The following is a 15960-nucleotide window of genomic DNA, read 5'->3' as shown; positions in this document are numbered from 1 at the left end:
TTCTCCTGAAAGGCATTTTTCTGAAAATAAAGAGCTACAGTAAGGAACATTTATTCAGAAGAAATTGGAAAGTAGTCATGCCCAATCCTTCAGCCAACAGACACTACTGTAAAACCTTTTCACTTCCTGGGCACAGAACAAAGAGATGCAGCTGCCATATTACCAAAACACAGTCATTCCTCTCAGAGCAACTGTGCAGGAGCCTCTGAACCCTTGAATCCTTACACATCAGAGTCTGTCAAAACAGCTATTTCACAGGGCAAAGCTGACAAGCCATGGGCACAGTGACAGCAGTGATCAGTGACACTGAAGGCAAGGGCAAAAGCCACACGTGTACCTAGAGAGATACACTTACAGAGATTTCTTCCTTTGCCTAAGAGCAGAGTATTTTTATGTAAGTATATCCACACACCTGAGTCCAGGGTAGTAACAGATGTTTTACTGTTTTGTATCCCAGCCCATGCTCTTGGCTAGATTATCCTGCCCCTTGTTATTCTGATTTCCATTTAATAACCAGCTGGACATCCTTGACTAGCTTCAAGAACAGCTCTGTGTTAGTGAGCAAACTAACAAAAGCTTTCTTGCTTCTCATATCCCATGCTACAATGAATTTGGGAGCAGAATGAGTTGTTTCAGCAGCAATACCAAGTTACAGTGACAGCAGAATAACATGAATTTGAAGGGGGGTTTTATCCTCTCAGTTCCTAACAACATTAAATGAAGGCATGCACTGGTGGTGTGCTATGACTGTTTCATACTCTTCTACCATTCTATTTTTTGCCTGCATTGATGTTTTGGTTTTACATGAAAATAAACCCAAAATGCCACTCACTTTAGTTGGGCCATTTCCATGAATGGTGACTGGGAGGGTGTCATACACTGAATTCCTTGCTCTTACTTTTCCTTCTTCAAATTTCAAAAGGACTTCATCTGCAAATCAACAAAGCAGGACAGTGAGTTCATAAATAAAAGCTAAAATTTCAGAGTTTTAAGTCCTTGCTAATACAATATACCTTGTTTTTACTATCATTGTCAGTATTATTTATTTAGAAGTTTTGCTCATTTTTTTAACTTGAGCTTGAATTCTAACCTCCTTATGATAAATAAGGTGACATCAAACTTCAAAGTTTCTCAACAGCAGCTTCAGTATTGGAATGAAATCTGCTTTTAAAATAATTCTAATTTAGTGCAAATGCTATTTATAGAAAAATTAGTTATTTCATTCATAAATTATTTATATATTAGTTAGCATGATCTGACTATAAAAAGCTGTTCCAAAATTGAAGGTCAGACGTAAGAAAGGAATTTCGCACAGATGCATTTCTCCATTTAAATTCATAATAGTTAAATAAAGAAAATTCTACATTATTCTACATTCTACCTCATTATGTATAGCCATTTGCTTAAGAAAATCTAAAATGCAATTTTAGTTACTAACCTTACTCCTGTAATTAAGTTTTGGAAAGGCAGATGGAAAAATTATTCTTAACTCTGTATTTACTGCCACCTTCACTTATTTAAATCTATTTTTTTTCCATTTTATATCAAATATTATCAGTGAGAGAATTCAATTAAGAATCAACCCAAAAGATCTGTAACCAATCTGCTGATCAGGTTGGCCCATCCAAACACTTCCTTAAAATAAGCATATGTTTAAAGAACTACATTCACAGTTAAACAAAAAAAGGAAGTGTCAATAACAGTTAATGAAACACACAATGTACAAATCATACACTTACCAACAGCTCCATTTAGGGTCTGGAAAATTGTACATTTGTGGTCCAAAGTAATGTTAATACGCTCCTGAAATCAAAGTACCAAAGCTGTTGAGGCATTCTACAAGCCAATGTTTTTACAGTACTGTTGCAATTATACCACAGTGGCAGCAAGGAATCAGGGAAAATGACTCTGCATGTTCTTTACATTGCTACATTTTTCTGTATTCCCAAGTTGTGCAATCATTTTTGCATATGCAGAAACTTTGAACTTGAAAGATAAAGGTCATAACTCTCCACAGGAACTGCAATTTAGCAGTATAAGCCAAAGAAAATTTGTGTCTTAAAAAAAAATTAACAAGTCTTGGCCAAGAAACAAAACATGCTGTGTGTTTCAGAGTCACAAAAATGTAAAAGTCAAATTTAAGTATCATGTCAGAATAGAAAACACTGGTGGTTTTAAAACATGTTCCTAATGTTGTATTACTAATCCTACTTTAAATACCATGTTTTACCATTTTTAAAATGTTGATTCAAGTATGGAATATTTAAAACACTTAAAAACCCCCTGTACAGATTACATCCTTGGTTTTGGTCTTCCAAGATTTTCTTACACATTCTACAGCATTGGGCATGTTATTACTATACAAAGAATCAGTGGTGACATACAGTAAGCACCATGGAAGTGGTCTGAACCATGGTGCAGCAGTGCTCTGCAAAGATACACAGCTTTGATCTAGAAGACAATCCATTTAGACAGCTAATTATGTTACTTCTGACTTGGATGCAGAATCAGCTTTAATATCTCTACACCCTGTCTCTTCAATTGCATCCCTGGCATCTGACTTTACTTGCATATAAGGAATTCAAACATTAAAGACTGGAAGGAATTTCCTGCGAGGAGCAGCTGAGGTTTGTCTGCTTTAGAGGAGTAGGATGAGAGGCCACCTCTGTGCTCCCCACAGCTTCCTGAGGAGGGGAAGGGGAGAGGGAGGTGCTGAGCTGGTGGGAAGGGTTCAAAGCTGCACCAGGGAAGGTTCAGACTGGACATAAGGAAGCATTTCTTTATGACCAGGGTGGTCAAACCTTGGATCTATCGACAACCTAGAGAGGTTGTCAATACCTCCAGCCTGTCAAGGGCTTAAAGAGCATTTGGGCAATGACCTCAGTAACACACTTCAGCTTTTGGTCAGGCCATATTGGTCAGCCAGTCAGACCAGATGATCACTGTAGGCCCTTCCAACAGTAATATTCTATTTCTGAACCAAGACTTGATTTTCCATTAAGTTATGCCAGAAACAACGTGTCTATGTTTCAAGAGCTTTGCATCATACTAATTACCAAAATCCTTCTCAAAATTCTGCTGTATCAGCCTCTGAAATCTTTTTGCATCAATATATTGCTAACTGCCTGCCCTTATTCCTCTTTTTCCCAGCATCAGAGACACACCTCTAACACCTATCATGCTTTAACACTGCAACTCAGCAGAGAACTTTGTTAAGTGAGGACACAGAGGGGTCTTCACCAAGAATTTACAATGCAGCTTTATTGAACATATTTGCACAGAAAGCTGAAGGCAGGATCTGAAATGGCAGCAAGCCAAAATATAAAACACTGGATCAGCAAGTAGTTCAGTGACATCCTGGAAAAATGCCACATTCTCTGACCATCAAACTGCCAAGTACATGGGACCCTCATTGAGATAAATGCGTCTGATCATATACCTCAGAGCTGTTATTTCTAACAATGAAGCACAACCTGCCTGGGTCTGAAGATAGCCTGAAATAATATATCAAGTTGTGACCCTTTGGGAGCCTGTTCATCATTCCAGCAGTAGGAACCTCAGGAGAACAAACAACTGTCAACATGGCACTCCAGTATAGAGACAGCATTCCTTGTCTTTTCATCTCCTGGTGTTTTATGAGGAGCAGCATGTTATTTCAAGCAGAAAGAAAAGAGAAAGCAACTTACTACCTACCCTTGCCAATGTGTCAATATAGATTTTGGTGTAAAACAGCTGGTCATCATCGTTATCCTGCAGATTCCATTGCTGCACAATACGATTTATGTATGGAGCATAACCAATAAATCCTGCAACATCACACACACAAACATAGGTTATTTCCACAAAAAGCACAACCCTGTCAAAGTTGTACACCAACCAGGGACTTCATTCTGAGTGGGGCCAGTGAAGAAAAAATACAAAATTAATGAAACTCGGCACAAAATCCAATCTTCTTCCTGAGGTATGTAACAGGTCTATTTCAAAAAGTTAATAATTAATGGCTATTTTTGTACTAATGGTATTTTAAGGAAAAAAAAAAAAAAAAAATCAGATCTGTCCAGGATGGTTCTGAGAATGCCAAAGTATGATATCAGACTATCACTTTACCAAGAAGCCCATCTGTGGGCTTCATTTTCATCGATCACTTCTTACTGGCAGAGATGCCTGAATCTAATACTGCCAGAAATAGAATGAGAATTCAACTCAAAACAAATATACACCAAAATAAAAGAAAGATAGGTGAGGGAAAGAAGCAGGGACATTCCCAGATCTGCACACTGCAGAACAGTGCCCCAGAAATGACACACTCAATAGGCTTCTACACAGCACAGCATTTGTATCAGTGCATGTATTAATCAAGTGCAAAATGATTAGCAAAGCTGGCATTTAAAGAAGGTTTCCAGAATCCATCCATCACTGAGAATACAGGGAGTAGCTCCCACTCCTTTCAGAAGGAGCTGTGTAAGCTGTTCTGATAGGCCAGGCAGAGCTGCCAGCACATCCAGCCTGTGTGCAGGGATCTCCAGGAAGCAGGCAGCAGAGTTCAGGAATCCTGTGACCAGGCTAAACTGTGCCTGGGCCCGTGCAGAGCATTGTTCCTGCAGCAATGGGGCCAGCCCTGCTCAGCCTCACCCTGCCATGCACAGCTGCTTAGGCCCTGACTACATTGATCTGCTTTTTTACAAGTTACTGCCAAACACACACTGTGCAAATTTGAATGAAAACTATGCCTGAGCACAGAAGGGGAGCTATTCAGGTGGGGTGGGGGGGGGAAGATGACACCAAGTTCAGTCATCAGTGTTATACTTGGGCAATTTAGGAACAGCTCCACATGCAGCAAGTTCAGAGAACAGATTACAGAGATGGGTCATGTTCAAGTTCAAGTATTTGAGGACCACACTTGCCTCCTGAGTTCAGGAATCGTTTCCCACTCCGGACAACAGGATACTTGTCAGCCAGCCTTTTATCCGGCCAAATTAGCCCATCTGCTGCAAACACCACTTTGTGATTAGTTTCCTGAAATTTCTTTAGCAGTTCTTCAGGGCCCCCAGCAAAGATAACATCATAGCTTAAAAGGAAAGAAAATACATCTGTTAGTTAGTTTCCATTTAATATTTCTGTATTCAGAACAAATCATTGGATTATACAAATTTAAAAGTCAAACAGCCCTTAAATTCTGAAAAGTTACTCAATTAAATCATATTTAACCACCATGTAAAAATTCTATACCCTTCCAGAAGAGAAACTTCCACTGGTATTACTTATCCAAAGTAGTTGCCCTTCTACGTTTTAGTCTTCCACATTTTGGACATTCTTTTTCCTTCACATTTTGTTTATCTGAAATTGATTTTCCTATTTCAGGTATTTTACTTATGCTTTTAAGAACCACAATTAAAAATATACAACTTTAACAGATGAAAAGTAGGACAGAGATGACTTAGATGACTTTCACTGGGAAAATTTAGATGATCGTGTTCCTAAATATAACAGCACTGACTTCTAAAAACTCTTATCAAGATCTCAATGAAGTCTAGTTGCCCATAAAAAGTGTATTGCATCCTGACAAGGCATGGATTTCTCTTTCAACCTCTTTAGTGTGCTGAAAAAAGGCTCAAAGCATCACAATATTTATTTATGAAAAACCTTATTTATGCCTTTGAGTCACAATTCCTGTTGAAGACAAAGGCCTAAAGGTGGAGGGCTCATCTTTGGCTGTTACACACAGCCAAAGGTGAACAGTGTGCCAAACCAGAACAAACCCTGCCCAGGTTTGGCCAAGGTCCTGTAAGAATGGAGCATCTCAAGCCTGGTGGCTTTTTGTGGCTGAACCAAATCTAAATCAATGCCTGGCAGGCACAAGGGGTTGGGAACACAACCAAGAAAATCACACAAACAAACCAGTGCCCCCACCATGGGCAGGGATGCCACACACTAGACCAGTCTGCTCAAAGCCCCACCCAAATCTGGCCTGGAATTTGGAATTTGGCAGGGATTGGGCATCCACAGCTGCTCTGGATGACCTGTGCCAATGCCTCCCACTTCAAGGTTCACTTTACACAGCATGAAGAATGTCACAGTGAAATTGGAATCACATCACTGAGTAGTCTTTGGCTGAAGCAGCAAAATATTCTAATGGCAGCATCTCAGACTTGCTGATTCCTCATCTGAATGCAGGAATATTCTTACTCTACACATGTACCTCAGAAAGTAAAAATCACCAGCCCTGATAACAGGCAAAGGAACAGCAGAGCTACCAAAAACCAAGGTCTAACCTCGACCAAGACTTTTCTTGAAAAGCCTTTTAGCTGGGCTAACTAGGACAGTAGTACCCCCACCTGCAGTGCACAGAACATTTTGCATTGCAAAGGATTACCCAGCAATAGTGCCAACAGATCAACCATTGCTGACTTACGGTGCTCCTTTATTACAGCTCTGAACTTATTCAAGATGTATTTTCTTCAAAGAGGATTTAATGAAATTGGCCTAAGAGAACTGAACAACAGCTGGCTTACAAATGTAAAAAAAGACTTTCACCACAAAGCGAAGTATGAACCCTGGAGAGGAAGTGTGTTATGTAGTCTATATAAGTAAGTGGTTTTCTGAAAACTCTGCTATGTTTTTCTGCAACTTTGGCAGAAGTACGCATGAAAGGAATTGTACATTTTGGACCTTCCCCAGTTTTATTAAAAAAATGCCTGTTTCTGCCCAAATTTACAGGAATACACTCTCTTTTCCCTTCAATTTCTGTAGCCCAACTCAATGCCAGATCGAGCCTGTAGAACACACAAGGAACAGGAGACACGTTGAAGACAGACAAAAAGAGATCTGTCTGAGGCTTTAACTTAATAGCTGATGGCAGGCTGTGCTTCTCCTCGGTGATCAGGGCAGTGCTGCTGCTGCTAGAACTTACAGCTGCAGGAAGGAACCAAACACCCTGGAAAATTGCTTCCAAGGACTGTCATTCTGTGAAAGAAAGCCAAAGTTGAGCAACATGCTCGGCCAGTCACAGGCTCTCCTTGTGAAAGGAATATGCTACTTAATACACAGCTATAAAAAAAACACAGTTTATAATCCTAAACCCAGGGCTGAGCTGCTAAACTGCAATGGATATTATGCAGCTCTATTAATCCAGAGAGAACCTACACTTGCCATTAACAGTCAAGGCCCTCTGCTTTGTCAAGAGGTGACTTACTACCACCACACCTCTTCCTGGGCAGGACCTCCCCCAGCCTTCCACCCTTGCTGACAGTATCCTCATCAGCTGCTTTATGATGATCCCACTTTTCTCTCCATGCAAAAGGAAAACCTCTTAACACCTATGAATGCATCATTTGCCTTGTTTACTTGCTTTGTCAGATTCCATTTGACCTATTCAGACCTCATCTCCTGCTGTAAGGGGGGTTCACTACACCACTAAGAGCATCACAAAACAGGTCCCAAGACTACCCTTGAGAGTTTATACTGTTATTAGGATATCATCATTACATGACGACTTGCTTTAAAAACTATTTCAAAATTTGACAGGGAAAAAGAGTATGGACACATCCAAGAAAAAGCAGGCTTCCTTGGCAACCAGGAACAGCTCAGATACTCTTATTTATTCTTCATAAATCCTTCCAATTAAGTAGAAAGCAAGAAAAGGAAAAAAAAAAAAAAAAAAAAAAAAAAAAAAGAGAAAAAAACCCAGAAAGTTTCCACAACCTAATCCCACTTCCTGAAGCTCCCAGATGGCAGATGCTTGGGACTGGAATCCAACCCTCCCTCCCTCCCCTCTCTTTTGCAGCAGCAAAGCATCCTGCCTATGCACCCTGAATTCCCAGCAAAACAGGGAAACAGCAGCAGAGACACAGGTGCTCTAGAACTGCCCAGGCAATTTTTGCATCCACAACTTTAACAATGAGAACTTGCTGTTATTGGAACTGCAGGTAAGATCTCAAAATACAAGTGAGAGAGTGCCTACTAGTGACCAGCAATGTCACCAGACACAAGACTGTTTTGTCATTTACTGTGTCCCCACCAGGATCACACCTTAACCATTCTGAGATACATAAAAAATATAATTATGCCTTAGTTTCTGACAAATGTTAAAAAAAATACAACTGAACAAACAACAAACTGAGAGGCTTCAAAATTTTTCCACAATACAAAGAAACGTCTGTGGGAGCTCTGGATGAACAGTCACAGCACCAACCAATTTATCCAGTCTAGATTGGCCATTAGCCAGTTCAATCTGAAATGGTCCAAAATAAACCAGAGGTTAGCTTGAGCAAAAACAAGCCTAATTTAAATAGTGTTCCATCTGCAGGCATTTTGCTATCTACACACAGGCACAAGCTGTCCACAGATGAAGCTCAAACTATTTCCAGAATTCTGAGCCATATAACAAACTGCTGAAAAAAAAGCCAATAACCCAAACCAAGAAACTAAGTTTGTTAAGTAAACAGTTCCCTAGAAATTACTTGCCTAGTTACAGTAAGCAAACCAGACATTTCCTTTCCCCACCCCCAAGATTAATATTCCAAATGCTTCACAATGAATATAACAAAAAACACTTGAAGAAGAAAGGAAGTTCATGACATTTGTCTTTTCCAAACTTACTGCTACATTGATCAGCGTTTAAATTGCAAACCAGGATTTCTGGAAACCAAAAAGCTCATTAGAATTAAAATATAATGCTAGAATCAGCAAACTGTTTTTTCTCTCCGCTCTGGAATCAGTTCCACCAGCTTTAAATAAATATGTACTTGGGATTTCAGACTTCAGGAACTTGGGAGGCCTTAAATCCTGTGATTTTTCATGTGAGAAAGATAATGGCCTTTGCACTTCGACACACATGGTCCTCTGCACTCTCTCACCCATCCAGCAGCCTGCCCCTCCAGAGAGTAAATTATAATGGAGAAAAATTTGAGCTAGACCTTTGTACCACTGTGATAATAAATTTACATATTTTACCACATAGGAAGAATACAGTTATGATTTAGGATAATAAATTCAGAAACAAAAAATTCAATGTAAGTAGAAAGCATTTGGGAAATGTTTGATTCATCTGAGCTTTAACACAAAACAAAACCTTTGAAATTAAACTTTAAAAGTTTCAGTTCTTGTATGATCAGTAGGACAACATTATGAACAAACATATAAATATTTACTTTTAGAAAGATTCTTTTTCTACTTAATGAAATTAAACAAGTCAATAAGAAAAGAATTCAAAAACTGGATGTGTACCTCCAGACTAGGTAACTTTACAAACCTAAGCATACAAAAAAAAAATATTCAGCATAATACGCATTCCTTATAATGCTTATTTATAAATTAGTGAAAATTAGTTAGATTTTTTGCTTTCTAGGTATTTTTTCTATATATTTATTTCTAGGTATTTCTGTTATTCATCACATGAGGTAATATTGGAACAGAAAATTAAGTAACATATTTGAATTTGCTACCAGTTTAAGCTGGGTACTGCAACTTTCCTGAAGTGTTAACTTATGCAAAACAACAAATTAACTCTCCATAAAATGCCAGTGTCCAGCCACTCTGCCTTGTGATGATGTCTGCTGTGCAAATCCTGCCAAGCTCCTGCCTTGAAAAAGTGTCCCTAAATCTCTTCAGCTGCCAAAATTTAAATAAATCAAGCAGGTTAAAAGCAGAAAGAGAATTCTGGAGCAGACATTCCAACGTGACGTGGTACCAGCAGCATGGGTGAACTCACACATGACTCTCTCCAAGGCTGTCTGTCAGCAACTGGAGTTTCCTGCCCCTGATTCCAGAGCTGGTCCCACACCTTCCTTGCAGTGATTATTTCAGAGCTGTGCCCCTGCTCTGGTTAACATTAGTGTGGAAGAGCCTGGTGCCTGCTGCAAGCTGGATTCTGAACTACTCTGATCATGCTGCTGTCACAGGAGGGAAATAAGAGGAAGAGAAAAAAGGAGAGGGAAGCAATAGAGAAAGTGTGATTTGAACACATTTGAGCTCTATGCTTTCTGGGACAGGGAGAAGCCTATATGGCTTCCAGGGAGGATGTTGAAGCATAGCTGTGCTGTGAGCTGTGATCTGGCACCTGCAGCAGTGCTCTCCATCCTTCTATCACACAGATAGCACAGGCACCAGGCTACATCTGACACCAAGACTCTTGTTTCAGTTCTCTAACACATAGAAGTTCTCCTGTTAAATGCTTTCCTCAGGGAGCCATTTCCCAGCTTCCCCCATATCACTGTTACTTCATGAAACAAGATAATGCCTCTAGTCCCTACTGGACACTTTTATTTCTGGAGCTGCTTTTGCTCCCCCTCCCATCCACACTCCCAGCCTGCAGCCACATCCTGCTCTCACTGCTGCTGAACAGGGAGAGGACAAATGCTTGCCTAAAAGCCTGTTAGCTCCCAGCAACATTTTTTTACTCCCTGGTGGCAGCAGAACTATGAACTCTTACATCTGCAAATCTGCTAAAAAGTAACGATTGCTCCAAAAGCAATCAACTATTTTTATGAATGAAGAAACGATGCAAACTCTCTCAAACAAAACAGCAAAGAACAAAAGCATCACGCACTTTCAGCATGTCACAGCAGCTACTTTTGCATGTCTACCCAAACTAAAACAGAGACAAGAAGCCAGGTTTGCTCACCTTTCAACAAACAGTACAACCAAGTCCTCTTGATCAGCATAGCTCTCAATGCCTTCTTTCAGCAGTCGAACTTTCTGCCCTCCACCAATGGAGTTAGGCAGCTCACCACCTTTCCATTCCTCACCTTTTCCAAGAACCTGGAAGAAGGGGGGGGAAAAAAGCACTTCTTGCTGGTACCCAAACCCATGAGGCTTTTTTAAAGCAAACCCTTATTGAAAACAGATGCTAAAGCAGAAGCAGCACATTAAAGCATAGCAAGCCAGCACTTCCAGCATCCTGAGTTTTCCATGTCTGAAGGAACATTCAGCACAATGACATCACTGCAAAAACACGAGACTCTTCTTAACCAAAGACGAGTCAAGCAACTGCCTGCTACTGCCATTTACTCATATGTGCCTCCTTCAGAAAAAAAAAAAAAGCTACGGATTGTTTCGAAATTTGTATAAGAAAAACATTCTGAATGTTTAAAATTCAGTAACATCCCTTTAGGAACAGGAGGCACAAAAGGCCTTGGTGGATCAGGGTATAACTAATTCATATGGCAAGCTTTTTGTAGCAAAAGAGAAGGATAGGTTTTCCAGTACACAGCTCACTGTTAAAACTCAGTTAAACATAAAACTCCTCCTCAGCCAAGCACTATAGCAGATTATATGTCAAAAAAGGAAAAAAAAAAAAGCAAAAATAAAAAGCTCTTTATGTGTTTTGAACATGATATTTTTGGAATATATAAAGCCTGGAAGAACTACACGGCATGATGTTTTGGACAAATCTGCGAAGTTAAAAGACATATCCAGAGCTCAGGCTGCTCAGGTGCTCTAGTACACCTTTATCATATTAGGAAAAGTTCTCTCAGTCCTCTAAATTCAGTGGTGGAAGTCAAAGACCCAAATATTTTCCTATTTATAGTGCAGGCACTGTGGTAAGCAAGCAGAAAAATTTCATATCAGCATCTGAATTCCTGGATTTTCTCTTGGCAGAACCAATTTGTGGGGAGAGTTTAGGAGGTTAGTGCCCTCCCTCTTTCCCAGGGTCATGCAGAGGCCAACCTAAGTACGTGACACAGAGAGGCACAGAGCAAGGCAGAAAAGGCTGGCAAGAATGACAGAAACACACTGTCCTCTCAGAAATTACAGGTTCCTAAGAAACAGAGGAATTTCCAGTTGTGACCCCTCCTTGCAGCAGTGTTCCAGCCTTGCTCAAGGACAGAAATCCAAAGCCCCTGAGTGCAGTAGAGCTCCCAGAAGTGTTCATACAAACAAAATCAGCCACATTGAAAAAGGAGGCTCTGTGACAAACTGTGACAGAACCTGTGAGTGAGGAGGATGCTGGCCATGATAGTTCCAAACCCCTACAGCAGCTCCTGAGGCAGGGGAAGCACCTCCCTCCCCTGGTGCTTCAGAGGGGCACCAGCAAATGCCCTTCCTGCCCTTCAGCTCTGCTGTTGTTCCACTCTGTCCCAGCACACAGTGGAGCTAAGGCAAGGTCAGCTACCATGTACTGGCTCTGTTTTACAGCATGGATAGCACAGATATTTGGTACAAAACACACAATACCCACAATACCTTTACTGTGTAGTTGAAATGCTTTGCAGTTCGCATGAAACGGTGAAAGCCATCGGTCTCTTTAGTTGCTACAGTAAAGACTAGAAGTTTATCTGAGGAAGAAAAGGAAAGATCATGTATTAATAGCCTTCCAGGGCACTGTTTGTAACAAAATGCAATGAATAGCACTAGCTCAGGATGACTTTCTGGATCTCACTCAAAGAGAGGAGGCAAACAGGCCACCACAGTACAGGTGTGAGATCACCATACAACAACTGCCATGGGCGAGGTGCTGTATTTAAAATTATCCTCTGGAAGACGAAGCAAATAAGTCTATCTACTCTGTAAACAACTAGTTCAAAGACACAAAAATAAAGCCAGCATGACTACTGGACAGGAAGAAAGCTTCAAAACAAAAATAACTTACTACTTTTCAGTCTGAGTTAATCCTGTCACCTGTTACCACAGGACTGAGTGGTGGTAAGAGAACTTCACCCAACCCCAGTAGCTCCCCTGACAGCCAACAGTGCATACTCTTCATGAAAATAAGTCAAAAAAAAAACCCAACCAATGAAACCAATCCCCCAACAAACAGCGTTTAGTGCTTTTAAGTCCTTGGGCAGAGACAAAAGAGCAAGGAGGTTGCTTGCTTGGTTTTTTTATTCAGAGCATATGTACATTACAGCACTGCTAATTTTGCCCTCTTACTGCATACAGGGAAGTGACTATGCAACAAATTTCCTCTTCCCATTCCAGGGCTTTTAACACACCTCGAATGGGGTCATGGATTTCCACTAAATAGCTTCCCAATTAGACTACTGAACAACATTTAGAACCCCATGCAATATGTTGCACAATGGAACCAAAAAATATGAAGCTATGAGAAGGCTTTATCCCTATCTAAAATCAAGTATTTAATCAGACCAGCCTGGATACCAGAGTACATTGCAGTTTCCCCAATTCAGGCCTAGTTGAAGCAACAGCTGCCCTCTAAACAGAGCCCATGAGATCAATCCTTACAATGAAATGAAATTCATCACCTATGATGAGTATTCCAGACAGAGTGCCTGTTACTGCATTACCTGCCAAAAAAACATCCTCTGGATTTACCTTCCTCAATCCAGTAACGTGTGCAAGAAGTGTCTGCTATGGAAAATATTCCTATTAACTCTTCAGCCTTGTCAACCACCGTAGGCTCAGCAGCCCTCAGACACTCAAGACATCATCCTGAGTGCATTCAAACCACTCACCACTCCTCATTTTGTTTTATGTGACACCAGCAAAAGTTAACACAAAAGATAATGATGCAGTTCCCATGTTGTAGAAGAAATGCACCTTGAAACCTACTCAGCTGATGCTCTGCAGCCAATATTTCAAGTGTATTGACTCAGGCAGAAACACCTGTCAGAATATAGACAGAGTTTGTAGAAAAACATAAATCCCCCTGTTCTAATGAAATTCAAATCTGTCTGAAGTAGCCACAGCAAACAAACTCTGCAGACCAGTCTCAGGTGGCACTTGTACTGTTCCCACTGAAACAGTCCTGCAATACAATACACAACAAAGAAGAAACTGAAAATATTGTCAATTCTTCATCAACTCGAACATCCAAAAATTTTGGAAAGACAGATTTGGAAGATTAACTGCTCCACCTTTTTCAACCCCTAAGTGCTAGCAGACTTTTGTAGCAAAGAATCAGAAGTAAACCTCCCAAGTACATCTCAAAAGGACAGGAGGACCTCACAGTGCAATGAGTTCACGTGGATTCACAAAGAGACAGAAACAGAGCAATGGCTAGATACCTTCCAAACAGTTTATTATAAAGATCACGCAAATTCAAGTAATTCTACTGAAACCACCACAAAATGAATAAAGAACACTGTGACTGTGACTAAAAGAGAACTGAAGGCAGAGGAGGGTTTTCCTCTATGAAGGAAATCATGACTACTTTTTTGTTCAAGCACTACATTTTTGAATTACAGGGAACTGGAAAAAACTGATCATACCAGAATTGCATCATCAAACCAACTGGATCAATTATTAAAAGTTTCCTAGGTGACCAGATCACTGACTATAACCATGGAATTTGGTTTGGAATAGGCATATTTCACACCTACACATTGCTAAGAAATACTGACAGCAAAGATCTCAAAAATCTGTACTTGAAAACAAGATGTAAATGACAAAATGTGGGCTGCATCAGATTCCTTCCACAGTTACTAAGTCAAAGAAAGTTTAAACTAACATACAAGTACAGTCTGGCAAGCAAAAAAACCCTATGGTTCTTTATGGGATACTGTTACTCTCTCTTAATGGAATACACATTATACATGTATTTCAAGATTCTCTATGGAGTCTGGTATGTTACTTTACTCTTGTGGAACAAGAGGAAAGAGAATAATGTGCCAAATCATAAGGGATTTCAACCTGAACTATATGAAATGAAGAAAGCTGAGCAGGCAAACAATATAGTTTAAACTGATATAAGAGCTGTAGTGCAGCAACAGACAATGACACAATCTAAACAAGCTGCTTGAGTGGGGTTTGCAAACACCCACAGAACTATTTGAAAGGTACTATTTACATTGGAAATGTTTTCTTTTTAACATGCTTATCCATGGTCTTTTTTTTTTAATTGCATTGGAAGAAGTTTAAGAGACTTTATTTCATGTCTTTGTTGCACCACTGACCTTTAAATGGAGGAAGTGCTTAAATAATTTTTAAGTGCAGCTGAAGTGTAATTATAGTATTTGAATAAATAGTTTTTTATAAATTACTTAGTTTTTTATAAATTACTTAGTCTTTGCTAGGGCCTTTTTTTTTTTTTTTTTTTTTTTTTTTTTTGGTTTGTTTGTTTTGTGGGGTGGTTTGTTTTTTAAAGCTGTGCCTGACCATAGAGCAGAGAAACATGCTTTTATTCTATATATAGTATATATGGCAACACAACGCAAACTGCAGTAAGTTCTAGTTACCTTGGCACGTTATAGGGGGTATTATTAACCAAATGAGGAAAACAGAACCATTCTCCTGCAGCTAATAAAAATATTAGCCTAGCTCCTGTAGGTTGCTGTGACTATATTTAGATGTGACAACTTGTGCAGTTTCACTGGGAGATTTCCACTAAACGTAGCATGGGAGATGTTTGTTTCTTCCAGTGGAAGTGAGTGAAGAGAATGCTTCTGACCACTAAATACTTCTGCTAACTTCTTTTTAACCTTTTAAACTTCATTCATTTTGAAAAATCTATCCCTTGCTCACTACAGTTAGGTGAAGAAGAACTTCCTGGAACACTTATCCATCCCATTTGAGAGCAGCAACATGGATACAAAGTGACCTTCAAGATCTCATAGGAGTGTGAATGTGAAGCACAACGCTCCCAAGGCCGTAAGTTTATCCAAGTGTCATTTCCATTTCGGGATGTGCTCAGATATTTCAGCTGCTGCCACCCACAGTGTCTGTGCTGCACAGGGCAGGTCTGGCCCAGGACACAGCCTGTGGGTGCAGAGGTTCGGAGCTGCCCCAGAGCCCTCCCTGCACAGAGAGGCTGAGCAAGTGCCCAGAGCCCCCAGCACCATCCCCATCTCCAGCTGTGCAATGGGGACCCAGGCACAGCAGTGGAAGGATGTCTGCAATTACTGGGACCCCAAGCTGCCACTGTGGCCTGGTACTCCCCAGTGAGAGCATTGCAAAACCCCCAGAAGGAATTCCAGCTGCATCTAAACACTGCTCCTGCTTCATCATCCCCTCCACAAACCCCTGTCCCCCATGGAGGTGTCCACCCTAAGGAGCTCTGCTGTG

General features: G+C 40.3%; 1 protein-coding gene across 5 annotated transcripts in view; it reads right to left on the bottom strand.

The window, feature by feature from the left end:
* Window positions 1-15960, bottom strand: part of PLOD2 (procollagen-lysine,2-oxoglutarate 5-dioxygenase 2) — a gene marked incomplete at its 5' end in the record, with an annotated part of 64535 nt that overhangs the window by 23858 nt on the left and 24717 nt on the right. For 4 of the 5 annotated variants that reach the window (XM_083868385.1, XM_083868387.1, XM_083868386.1 and 1 more), the window contains 6 exons: window positions 833-930; window positions 1740-1803; window positions 3694-3806; window positions 4905-5068; window positions 10622-10758; window positions 12184-12275. In XM_083868385.1, coding sequence (XP_083724511.1) covers window positions 833-930; window positions 1740-1803; window positions 3694-3806; window positions 4905-5068; window positions 10622-10758; window positions 12184-12275 — 668 coding nt within the window. The remainder of the gene's footprint in view (window positions 1-832; window positions 931-1739; window positions 1804-3693; window positions 3807-4904; window positions 5069-10621; window positions 10759-12183; window positions 12276-15960) is intronic. The other variant, XM_083868388.1, reaches the window with a different exon arrangement.

The sequence above is a fragment of the Zosterops lateralis genome (assembly GCF_965231275.1).
Source record: "Zosterops lateralis genome assembly, chromosome: 10".
Lineage (NCBI taxonomy): Eukaryota > Metazoa > Chordata > Aves > Passeriformes > Zosteropidae > Zosterops > Zosterops lateralis.
Note: the sequence above shows the minus strand (reverse complement) of the source record. Positions and strands in the feature narration are given on the sequence as shown.